The sequence below is a fragment of the Plectropomus leopardus genome, chromosome 12 (genome assembly GCF_026936395.1).
Source record: "Plectropomus leopardus strain MGB_pleo_1.0 chromosome 12, ASM2693639v1, whole genome shotgun sequence".
Classification (NCBI taxonomy): Eukaryota; Metazoa; Chordata; class Actinopteri; order Perciformes; family Serranidae; genus Plectropomus; species Plectropomus leopardus.
The window spans coordinates 21,611,998-21,624,976 of record NC_142187.1 but is presented as its reverse complement, the minus strand read 5'-3'; the positions used below and the strand labels follow the sequence as shown (position 1 = coordinate 21,624,976).

General features: G+C 36.6%; 1 protein-coding gene across 1 annotated transcript; it reads left to right on the top strand.

Annotated features, from left to right (window-relative positions):
* Window positions 1–4,718: 4,718 nt before the first annotated feature.
* On the top strand, window positions 4,719–12,054 carry LOC121952026 (uncharacterized). The gene is made up of 6 exons (XM_042498537.2): window positions 4,719–5,024; window positions 7,479–7,661; window positions 7,789–8,046; window positions 9,332–9,430; window positions 9,740–9,757; window positions 11,222–12,054. The coding sequence occupies exons 1-6, from the start codon at window positions 4,958–4,960 to the stop codon at window positions 11,305–11,307; spliced, it is 711 nt and encodes a 236-aa protein (XP_042354471.1). The 5' UTR covers window positions 4,719–4,957; the 3' UTR covers window positions 11,308–12,054.
* The last annotated feature ends 925 nt before the right edge of the window (window positions 12,055–12,979 follow it).

Genomic DNA, 12,979 nt, shown 5'->3' with positions numbered 1-12,979 from the left:
AGTTCCATCAATCAAGTACTGAACTTTTATAAAAATCTGAATTATGCCATCTTGAAATTTGTGCTATTTTGTACCTCTGCTTTGCTAAATTTCAGAGGAAAAGTTTGACTCTGACAGCAGTGGTTCCTTGTAAAATGTGTTTACATGTTAATGCAGTAATAGTCCTATGATGTAATTATCTATACACAGGTAAAACTGTGAATGGGTCCATTCTGCATGATTTGCAGTTTTACTGTTGTATAGATAACTACATCATGTCATGGTCTGCTCCTCTGGTCCCCTCCACACGTCTCCAGTCCCTGCTTATTCTGCCTGACCATGCTTGTCCCTTTTATTTCCAACACCTGCCATTTCCCATCCAGCCACTAGATATCCCTGAAGCCCTTTCCTGGCTCCATATCCTCACGTTTTCCATCTGCAATCACCTGGACGTCGATCGTCACTCACACACTTGTTACCACTTACCTCTCCTCACTCAGTATAATCAGCACCAGCTTGTTGTTGGCAAGATTTTTAAACAACAGCTGAAAACCTATTTATTCAGTCTGGCTTTTAATTAATATAATTCTCGTATTCATTATTTTCTACCAATTCTCTTAATTTTATTACTTTTACTGGTCTCTGTACTTTTTTACGTTAACCTTTATATTTCATTGTAACATACATCCCAGCAAAGCCAGCCAGATTGGATTAAATGAAACATAAAGTAGCCTGACTCCTAAACTCCCCTCTCTCTGTGAAGTCTCCTGCTCTCTTGCATCAGACTGTTTATACAATCACTTCCAATCCGTCTTGCATACCTTCCATTTTAGGAGTCCGCCTGCAAAAGATTGAGGCCCTCAGTTTAAAGGTCTGGGGACAACAATATATGCTCAAACACGGACTTACATTAATGTCTAAATCACTACATTGGAAATACAATACAATATTCTAAAACAGGATATTTTCCGTCACTTGCAAATAAGAAAATATGCTAAAAAGGACACTATGCTACACTGTAAAAATAAATAAAGAAAGAAAGAAAGAAACTATATATATATATATTCTGTTGTTTTTCTGAAAAAAAAGAGAAAAAAAAACCCTGGCAGCTGTGGTCACCAGAATTATTATGTGAAAATAGAGTGAATATGTACTGTAAATTTTACAATATAAAACTGTTGTAGTTTAACTGTAGAACTGTTGTAATTACAGCATTTTTCACCTGTCCCCTTATGTGTAAAAACCCTTAGTATAAATAAATAATCAAAAATATACACATTAGACAATCAGTATTATTTTTCTTTTGATTTCAAATAGCTGTTACGGGCAGGTAATTTTTTTTCAGTGTTCTAATATTTATGCCATAAAACATTTTATTTATTTTTTAGAGTGAACATCAATAGAAAAGTTTAAGGTTTAAGGTATATTCAAATGTAAAACATTTTTAGGCTACAAATTTATCTGTAAATCATAACATATTAATTTTCTCTGTAAAAAAATCTACCTAACAAAAAACCCTTACCTTAACACTGTTATGTTGTAATTTTGACTGAATCATACTATTTTTGTATTACAATTTTCTTGTGTTTATACTACAATAATCTGTAAATTCTACAAGGAAATGTCATTATTTCAACATATTGTTACTATAAAATCAACAGTTTTGTTTGGTTGAGTGCTTTACATAATATTACCGTAAACTGAACACTGTTTTATTGTCTTTCTATTTACAGTTTTTTGATGGCGTGTTTTTACACAGCACTTCGCTGTTGTCTTTACAGAACTTTTTTTACAGTGTGTTCTTAAATCAGAGTCAGGAGCTCAATATAAATATTTCCAGATGATAAATGGGATGATGCCTGGGAAAGTGCAAAAACCCCAAATGTCTGTAATAGAAGAAAAGTTCTTCAACTCAAGATTTAACACAGAGCTCATATATCCTCTCCCAGCGCCATAAGTTTCATGTGGACTCCTCTCCTCTGTGCCTTAATTTAAAATGTTATAGGACAAGAAATTAAATAAATTTTAGCCACTGACCTAAGAATTGGTTAAATATACACGCTACTTGGTATATCAAATGGATTTAGTGTGAATACATTTGAAGGTAAACTCTACAAAATGGCAAAATAACAGGCAGAGCACCAGCTCAAACACAGTGGAATAAGGTCACACTTGAATATATTTATCTGGATTATTTGACATGTATCCTGCATCCAAAATACGATGTGTGCCAAATGGGACAAGGTCCTATATTGGATGGATAGTGGATATCTCCATTAAGAGTTTAGGTAGTAGGGGATTACAGTTTCTTTTTTTCTTTCTTTTTGTTTTAGTCTGTAGTGCCTGAGTCTCTTTCCTTTATAGATGTTAGTATCTGTGAGCCAATCCGAGTTGTTTATTTCTGAATTTTCTATTGAATGTTATGTGTATTGTTTTGCCATGAAAAATCAAAAATGAATAAAGATATTGTTAAAAAATTAAGACCCAAATGATAATAATTTTCTCTGTATATTAACATAACATAACATAACATAACATAACATAACATAACATAACATAACATAACATAACATAACATAACATAACATAACATAACAGCAAAGCACAGCACAACACAACACAACACACACACACACACACACACACACACACACACACACACTGAAGATAGACAGCTCAACATATCTAATCATTACATGCTCCTACGTCATTTGTTTCTGATAACATAAACGTTTTATATGGAGCATCATTTGATAAAATAGGGACATAGAATTCATACTTGACCTGATATGAGACCAGGAAACTTAGATAGACTAAATGTATTTTATTATCAGACCAACAAAAGCAACACAAACAATAAGTGTAAGAATTTTTACCTATGAAAATGAACAATAACTGACAACATGTAGGATTATTTATGATGAACTAAAACTGGCCAAACATGTTTGGAAGCTGCAGGTGACAGAATCGTTGATTAGACAGACAAGAGCTACATAAATAACACAGAATGTGTTATTGTCTACATTTTTAATAAGGAAATTAGTTAATATAATAGGGAAGCTGAGAGAGGGTTGGGATTAAATAAATTTGTACTTCTTTTTACTCCTTTTCGAATATGTAAACAAAGTTATTGTGTGTTTGATGGTTTATTTTGGTACGTTTTTCATCATTGTGAAAATCCAGAGGAAATAATTAACAAACAGGCAGAGTCAGATTAAGATTAAAGACACATGGACTTGTATCACTGTCAGAGGAGGTCTGTCCTGGCACAGATTGTAGGGTCCACTGCACACTGTTTACTAGAAAGTCCAAATTTGTTTATCACTTGGTCAGTTACTATGGCAACTTACATCCTAACCTTCTGACTGTCAGATTTACTGAAATTGAGCCCCAGTTCCTCCTCCCCTACTGAGAGAGTTTTGTGAGTGACCAGAAACCAGACGTTAACTCAAGACTGACCACAGCCTGGCGAGTTAAACTGGTTTACAGACAAACCTGATGGACAACCCAGAGAGAACAACAAGGCTTTAGAAACACCATTTCTTGCTCTGTGGCCAGTATAAAGAGAACACCACCATGGTCTTTACCAAAATAATTACCAACAATGATTGTGACAATGCACCCTGTGGAAATAGCATTTTCTCCACATGGCAAATATGGTAAAATTAATGTCAAATAAAGTCATCAGGTGGAAAAAAATTAAAAAATTAAATAAATAAATAAATGCAAATTCCAAGGCAGAAGCCCAGAATAACTCTATGCACAACACAAGTTTGAATGGGTTTCAATGGCATATTTTTTGTATTAATGTATGTAACAATTTTTTACACAGTGTATTTTAGACTTATTGTACGAGCTGAGCTGGAAATTCCAAGATTAAACAAAAATACACAACCTTGCCAAAATTTGTGCCATATGCATGAACTCAGCCAAAATTATCAAAAGTAGAAGAATAGAAAGTGTATAAAATGCACCAAACAGTCCCTAAGGGTTAATTGCCTTTCATCACTGACACTTATACAGTGTATTTTAGTGCACAAATATTTATGTGCAAATAATAATAATAATATTTTTTATTTGTATAGCACCTTTCATGCAAGAAATGCAGCCCAACATGCTTAACAACAAAGAAATTACATGCACCAAGTGCTTCACATGAAAAGACATAGAAGACATAAGAAAAATTTGATAATAAAAGTAAAATAAAAAAAGGATAAAAAGAGAATGCACAGAATGCTTGACATGAGATGCAACATAACACAGAGAAATAATATTAATAGAAAAATCAAGCCATCAACCCAAAAATAGGGTATAAAATGCAAAAAAAAATATATATATATATAGTAAAATACAACATTTTTAAAGAAGTGCAGCAGTGCAAATTTGCACTGTAGCGTAATGTAACAAAGTAATGATACTTTGTAATGTAATTACTGTAACTAGCTACATGTAACCCGTTACTCCCCGACTCTGTCCACCAATGCAGTGACATGACACCTGAACTTGGGGCTGCTCTTGCCTGTTGCTATGGTGAATGGTTCATCGTTGCCGTGGTTACTGCACTCATAACACTTGTCAGGGAGGACAGGTTGAGTTTATCATCACTGACTGCAGGTGCTGCTTGGTTTTTAAACTCACTTTCTCCAGCAGCACCAGCTCGTCATACTGGCTCTCCCAGCTCACGTGCCAGCTTCATCAGCCAATCAGACGCGAGACTGGCGTACATTTAAAGAAAAGTTTGTCTACTGTGAAACAGCAGTGACTAAGCCGTCGCAGAGGAGGAGAGTCGTGCTGTAGTCTGTGACCGACCAAAGGCTGAAGTATTTCTCAAAGTTTTGGCTCTCGTTCAGGATGTTTTATCGCTCCTCTGGTTTCTCTTAAATGGCTTAAAACAATCCTCGCTATTTATAACTCTGGAGACGTGCGTCCGTCCTTGAACATTGCTGGATTTTGTATTCGTGAACAAGTAACGCCAGAAATGCATTTTCTTGGCATTTTTGTGCTAATTTGGTGCGATTTATCGCTGGGGCTTCCGGTTCCTGTAGGTAAGCAGATTTTCTCTTTGCATAGTTTTCCTGGTTTGCTAATAGATGACACCGAATAAGAATAATTTCACATAAATCTGACAAACTGATTGTCAAGTCAGCCCTAAACTGGTTTGTGTGGCTTACAGTTGTTTGGGTACGCAAGCACGTAATATTAGGCTACACGCAGTAACACAGTCTGTCTGTATTGGTTGCTGAATTCAGTCATTCAGATTCATACTTTTTATCTTTGGGGACGGTTCGTTATTTATGAGAGGTGAGGAGGTGGTGCTAAAAGGGAGAGGCACTGAATATAATTTTCTAAGCACAAAGGATGAAGTTATAATTGTTTGTTTGTTTTTTAAGTAAAAAAATATGGTTTAGGTGAGGGACATTAAACTTTAGATGTGTATTTTGTATTTATATTAATTTCCCCCAGAACTCCAAAACCCAGAAGTGGGCTTGAAAAGCATGTTTTCTGTAAAAGTCCTCAAAATAACATTTTTTATCATGGAATAGAAACACTTTATTGTCATTGTAGGAATATAACAACATTTAAAAGTGCTACTTCTGAAACTGCAAGTATTATAAACAAAGACGCAAACCAATAAAATATGAGGCACACATATGATAAATAAAGGGCGAATGAATACTTTGAAATGGTGTATAATCACCTGTTTGTATTGCACAGAGAGCATGTTAGTGCACAGAATGGCTACAGAGAATGATAGGATGTTATGTCATTTTTATCAATTGTTTACCAATTCAGGAACCAGAAACTGTAAAATACATTTATTTATTGTTAAAGGAGGGTCATGCATTTCCCCCCAGTCACTCAGGAGGGCTTGAGGAAAAATATTTGTAGCTCTTGAGAGGGTCATAATATCTTTAAAAAAATACAAAATCACATTGCAGCTACCCCCTTACTCTGGTCAATAATGTATAGTTCCTTGCGCCTTTTATGCTCTACTTTTTACAGGACTATAGGTTATTGTACAACTAACTTCATCATATCATATGCACAATGTCAATATAGTACCCCTACCATATATCCTGTCAGTGAAATGTAGCGCTTAGTGTTTGTTGACACTGTCAAAGTGGTGTTGGTCCCACTGTGTGGTTATTTATAAAGCCATGGTTATTGTGTTGCTGGACTAGTATTTTATTCCCCCCAGGGACGAATCACCAAATTCTGGGTCCTATATTCATATGCCATCTCTGTGGGCCCCCAGCCCTTTCGTTCTTGATCCATGTCAGTCTCACACACCTTTTTTCCCTACATAGTCAGTTTGCTTACTTTTCCTTTCTTTTCTCTTTTCGGAACCCCGATTTTCCTTTCTCGTGGACAGACTCGACAGTGTATGTTGGTGCTCCAGCAGGAGAAGCGGTGGTCAGCTGACCAAACAAACAACAATTTTAGCCTACAGGGCAAAAGCCACGGCAGCTTTCCTAGTTGACAAATACTTGCCTGCATGGACAGTGACGTTTACATTATGATTTTATCTCAATCTGAAAGACAATTGTGATTTCTGTCTACTCAATCTACTCTTGGTTGTGGTGACGTATACGCCACTCAAATTTAGAGGCAGATCTGGCTGATCAGCCAGAAATGATGGCTGACAAATGACGCGCAGAGTCCACCTACTTGGTGCACCACAGGCCTATGCTGGCGTGATTATAGTGCAGACTCGGTCATCTCTCGGCTCTGGCTGTGTTTTATCTCCTTCTACTGCTGAATGTTTATCTCTTATTAAACAGACGTTTAATAAGAGATAAACGTGAGAGTGACATTTAGCCCATTTTGGCTGTTTGCTGCATGTCATCCCCCCTCTCTATCCCCTCTAAAAGGGGCAAAGGGGTTTGTAATTTTGTGAAGTGAAGGTATGTGCCAGTCTGGTTATTTGGCAGCAGAAAAATCTAATAGACGGCAGAAATATCTTTATAGTATAGTAAAATTTTCAAACGCAAGTATTTAGCATATCTGCAGATGCCTTGGAAGTGTGTGCATAATGAGGTATGACTGTATAACGATATATTCCCACCCATTTTAAACTACATAAAGCCATGGAAATGAGGTAAAAACATTATAGAAACATTTTGAAAATTCAGCTGTAAAATGTGTAGGAACTCAAAATATGTGAAATACATTGTGATAGCTACCAAATATTTAAACTGGTTGTACCTAATGCCACTTGGAGCAACAACTATTATTATTATACTATTATTTTCAACACAATGTCATTCACCATTGATCAGAAAAGTGCTTTTGTTTTTAGTAAGATAGAACATTAATTGCAGGATTATTCATCAGTGGGTGACATAACATTGTGGCAAAGCAATATTACTACTTTTACTTATCGATTTTAGTATTTTCTGCAAAAGTGACATTTAGCCCATTTTGCATCTCCCATTCCTTTTCATGAAAGCTGCTGTAATATTTGGATTTCTCTTCTTTTGATCGATTGCCTCCATTAGATACCGTCATCGTGCAGGTGCAGCAGTTTGGAGTGGTGGGTGCTCAGCAGGTCGTGCAGCAGGTCCTTCTCAATGGAGTCTCTCTCACTGACAAAAGCCAGGAAGCTGACAGCATTATCCAAACCATGTCAGCTGATCCACTGCTTCCGACTCTTATCAGGATCAACCAGACGTCAGTATTCAGTAAGAAAATGATCATTTACTAGCAATTAACATAACGATTGTGAAATTTTACGTCATCAGAACTTCAGCTGGGATCAAATTTCACACTCAGTGAAATGTTTGTTAACAACTTTATCTTCCTCACCAGGAAACCACACTGTCCTTCGTTCCCGTGAATGCATACTGGAGGGATCCCAGCTGCACTGGACCGACCGTGTGTTCTTCGATGGGAACGTCTATCTGACTGTGGACCACACTGACACGTGGACAGCCTACGTACCGCAAGCACTGGACTTTAAAGTGTTGTGGGACCAGGAAGCGCAGCACACAAAGATGGAGAGGACCCGCCTTCAGGAAGGATGCATCAAACTGATGAAAGAGCTGAGGCTTTCTGCACAGCAGTCAGGTTCATGTTTCTCTCTGGCTTTTGAGAAAAAATTTTGGAAATGTCATCAGACTTTAAGAGTTGTAGAACCTAGCTGATGCATGTCAACCAGAAGGTACGCCTTTAACAATAACCATTGTTAATGCAATTTTATGCAGTGACTAATGAAAATATACCAAAAGAAAAAGTCCAGTATTGAGAAAGATTGCTGCAGTTGCAAAACAGGCTGCAATGTAACCATTAAAAGTGCCTGTTTTTGTTTTTGCCTCTGACAGGCTCAGATTGTTATGAGTGTCCAACAACATTATAGAAAGGACCCTGCATAGAAACTAGACATTTCCTTACCTTTTGCTTTTTTCTGTCGTTTTTGTGTCCAAATATCGCTAAAGTCTCATTCGGAACTCTTGAGAAGTTGTTGAGGGAGGGCAAAGGTGGAAATGCAAGAGAGATTTGGAGAGAGACGTGCTGGTGATGGGGGGTGGGCAGTGTAGTGGGGCGATGTTGCTTTGAATCAATCATGATTGTGTAGTGAATGATTCAACTGCTCAACAGCACTCGGGTAAACAGTGTTTGTTAGTCTGTCTAAAGCTGTAGTTTTATTTCTCTCTTCTCTCTTCTTAAGGCTGTCAGAAACTCAGATTAACAATCTGAGCCTGTCAGCGGCAAAATAAAGCACTTTCAGTCGATGTAAATTGATAGGGTGGATATAACCTAGTGGTGGCAGCCTGTTTCACTGCTGCCTGCTGCAGCCCTATCGCTCAATACTGCACCAGTTTTAAAACTGTCGTTCCCATAGTCACTTGTCTTGGACACACACAATAATGAATCAATGAAGAACAATATACAGTAATTCCCTCCTTAATTACATTTTGATTTTAGCCTTCACTTGATGCTCTTATTAAAAACTCCAGTGTAAATAAGTGCAAAACTGGTAGTATTAAATCATTGATACATTAAAGGCACTCGGTCTATGACGAGAATGATCAGGTGCAGCTTTATTGTCAGGCAGGACCCAATCTATATTTTTCATTAATTTACTCGTATCACAACAGTGTTTGGGATAATAGATGGAATTAATCACTGTATTAGAAATAATGGATGGATGGTGGATTGTCTGGATGCTGCTGGTGGTGAAGGCAGCTGATGCCATTTGACTGCAAGTCATATGACACAATGCTAAAAATGAGAGAGTAAAAAATCAGTTTGTCCCTGTGATTGCAATAATCCACCTCCAAATACAACACGCATTTTACAGTGGCCAGTTCCTCTGACATGCAGTCGGGTTACAGTTGTATTTGTTTTCTAGGTCCAGGGATTCCTTTGCCTCAGTTCCTGATCCCAATCTTGGCACTCCTGGCGCTTACAGGACTAGTTATAATCAACCTCCTCCTCTCCAAAAACAGTGGTGAGTAAATAAGAGTTTTACTTTCCATTTGGATGATAACAAAACAAGTTGCAAAGCCTTTAATCACAGTAACATACTCAAAAGCAGCCTCAGTAACACAGCAAAATGATGCAATGCACATTGGCAGCAGTGAAAATAATTTGATATCTATGTTTGCTTTAATTTATTATCTTATTCACCCTCATAAAATGCTGCATAACTTGGCTTTATTTAAACCATCTCCTGTCACATGGTATGGAGTCTCACATGCTCACAGGGAAAATATAAAGCATAGTCATGTGTTTTGTCTTTCTCACACTCTCTGCCTAGGTTCGAGGCACCCTGGAGGTAAGAAAACAATAATCCCTGTATCCTCTTAAGTAACTGCAGGCTTTCTAGTTAACAGTCTTTGGAGAACATTGATAGAGAGTTAAAAATTAAATGAACTCAAAACCTCAAACACTTTGGATGGCCATTTTCTTTAGTGGATCCTGATTCACTCAGTGATGCTGTGTGTGCAGTATGAGCTCACTTTTATCATGACTGGATATGACTGCAGTCAGCAGGTCAGGCGGTAACACAGAGGTGATAGTTTCAGTTAGTGACTGTTTATTTAAGAGAGGGAAGGAGGTGGTGTAAAATGGGGGAGGCATGTCAAATAATCTCTTAAGCACTAGGGAGTGACCAAGCAGGAAACCTCTGAGGCTGAAAAATAAGACCAATGCATAAGTGCCAGAAACTGTAGTTCATTGAATGGCCACTTGAGGCTGGCTCAGAAACAGAGTAAACCCCCAGAGACGGCCATGTTAAAATGCCCAAAACGAGAAAACTCTTTTTCTGGGTTTAGAAAAGTGTAAAATACCTGGATCTACTGGCCCATAGAGCATGTGTAGAAGTGATTAATGACAGCCAAAATAAACAGTCATATCCACCCATTGTGATCTTGCTGCTCCATCCTTTCCTCAAGATATGGTCACTACTGACTCCAAAAAACCAAAAAAAAAGAAAAGGGGAAAAAAAACCAAACAAAAACAGGATGGCGATGACCAAAAGGCTAAATTCAAGGCTGTAAAATGTCTGTCCGCAAACCAATAAGTGATATCACGGTAGTTATGTTGATAATTCATACAGTCTTTGGGAGCGACTTCCGTCTTTTATTTTGGCTGAGGGGAGAGACATACAACATTAAATAGTTGTGTTTTGTCTTTATTTGAAATACCCTCTGAACTCTAAATCCCACTTAGAGGGTTTGAATTACATACTATCTTTAAAATTCACAAAAATTGCAGCATTGCCAGAAACTGTAAAAACTGAGATTATCATATTTTTGTCTTGTGCTAGAAATAAATCCTTTGCACTAAACATATCCTTTAAAAAACAACAACAAACAAACAAAAGAAATTAATTCATCACTCCTGTATGGCAGTAATCACTTGAGCATTTTTCTTAAGAAATTAGCTGTTTTGATTTGGTGATAACTAAACCTCCTGTGCTGTTTGCTTGTTGCATTGGCTCCAAATCTCTCTTTGGTATAGTATAAAAACAAGAAGGCTATTTATGTTAGAGGGAGGGTCATGCATTTCTCCAGTGACTAAGTAAGGCTCAGTGAAAATATTTGTAGGTTTGGGAAGGGCAAAGATTTTTTTTTTTTTAAAAGCAACACCCTTTTGCTCTGATAAATAAAGTACAGTCCCTTGATGAATTGTATTAAGAGTGATATCCTGTAATCCTAAACAGTGAATCAGAATATACTTTTTTTTTTACGTGAGCTTTTTTTCTGGCTTAATCTTTTCTGTTTTGATTCCTTTGCAGGTGTTGTCGGCTCTATTATACATTACCCTAAAGACATGACTGAAATGGCTCCAGACATAAGAGCCAGTGGTTACCAAACCTTGTAATTCTAATATCCAGTTGATTAACAGGGTCACATTTAAGCTTTCCTCTCCCTTTCTACTGCTGAATGTCACTCACTGATTTAACACTTTACTCTCTGTGTAAGGACAGTGTTTCTCCATGAATGTTACCAAACCTTTGCTACAGTACCAACAGCCTACTGTGTGAAACACATGCGGTCTGGACTCTAAACTGCATTATTTAATGCACTTTAATGCATGTATCATACTTAACACTGGTGCTTTTAATGAATTTATATTTAATATTTGTGCACACATACAAAGAAATGTAAACCCATTCACTGCCTGCAGCAATGTACAAGCTTTTTTTTTTGCACAAATAATAACTATAAGGGCAAATGTTTTCAGCAGTCACATTTTCTAGACTAAGCTATTCAAGTAAACAACTTCTGTGTTAATACAATGAAAATGTTCTGTTGGAAGCACATAGAGAATGTCACACATTGTCTTATGGTCTGTAGATAAAGCCCTGCTGAAATCAAATGTTTTGTTTCATCACTGATAGTCACAGTCACAGTGAAAGTCTGCTAAATATAGGGTGGACTACGTTAAGTGTGTCCAGTTACTGAAGAGTCACACTGTGCTGTGTTGTTGTTTGTTTTGAGAAATCACACTTATGGTTTTAATATTTTTGTGATATTGTACATTGTTCTGACTGTTTCTGTTTTTTCTTTGTTATTTGTATATGTAAATTTAAAACAAATCCAATTAAAGATGCTTTTATGATACAGAGTTCCCTTTTTCCCCCTTTATTTTTGTTTTTGACTTAGCTTTTCACAAAATGTCTTAAAATGGATTTACAAAATGCAGCATCTGATACACTGTTGGTCTTTTTTTTTTCTTTTTTAAATATATCTTATTAGATAGTTATAGTGGCCTTTCAACCAAGCCTCAAGTATCTAGCAAACTGAAATCTGCGTTATGGCGCCATCACCTGTTATGGAAAAAATCCTGCATAACACACCATTGAAAATATACAAAATCTGTGGTATAAATGTAAATTACATTATTACATGACATGATACAGAAAATTGGAAAACAGTAAGACATTTGTACATTGTAAAGGATCATATAGTTTTAAGTTTGTGTGATGCTGTTCTAGAAGTTAAAACTACTGACAGTCATTTCAAAAATTATTTTCTCGAAGTCTCCAAAAAAAAAAAAAAAATACAGTCTGACCATTCTCTCATTGGATACAAGCAACATTTTATTTTAGTTTATTTTTTTACACAGACAGAGCTACATCAGCTGCCTCTGGTTATCCTCCTGCTTTGATAAGAATATTTTTTTATGCCAAGGTTACTCTCCAAACAGATTCGGAGAGTTACCTTGGCATAAAACAACTGTTGAACATAAAAATCTGTGTCGATTTCAGTGGATCAGTACATGTAGGATTTCTGTTCACAGCATGTGTTTGATCTCTTTAAACCAGTGATCAAACTGTGAATGGTTCAGCCATGTGCTAAGTGCTCTCATGAAAACTGGGAGAGGTCTTTGATTTTCTTAATCCAATCAGATAACTGCACCATCATACACTGACAATTAATCACCAAGTGATTTTCATTTTGGCTATTTTGAATTAATAAATCCAAGGTTGCTTATATATGACTGGATCATAAAGTATAGGCCTATCTACAATACTTATGATAGGCTACAG

What these genes read in the sequence shown, in the direction of transcription:
- LOC121952026 (XM_042498537.2), top strand. Translation starts at nt 4,958, where the DNA reads ATGCATTTTCTTGGCATTTTTGTGCTAATTTGGTGCGATTTATCGCTG. An exon ending in CAACCAGACGTCAGTATTCA is followed by an intron (nt 7,662 to 7,788) that starts GTAAGAAAATGA and finishes CTTCCTCACCAG; the next exon opens with GAAACCACACTGTCCTTCGT. An exon ending in GCTTTCTGCACAGCAGTCAG is followed by an intron (nt 8,047 to 9,331) that starts GTTCATGTTTCT and finishes TTTGTTTTCTAG; the next exon opens with GTCCAGGGATTCCTTTGCCT.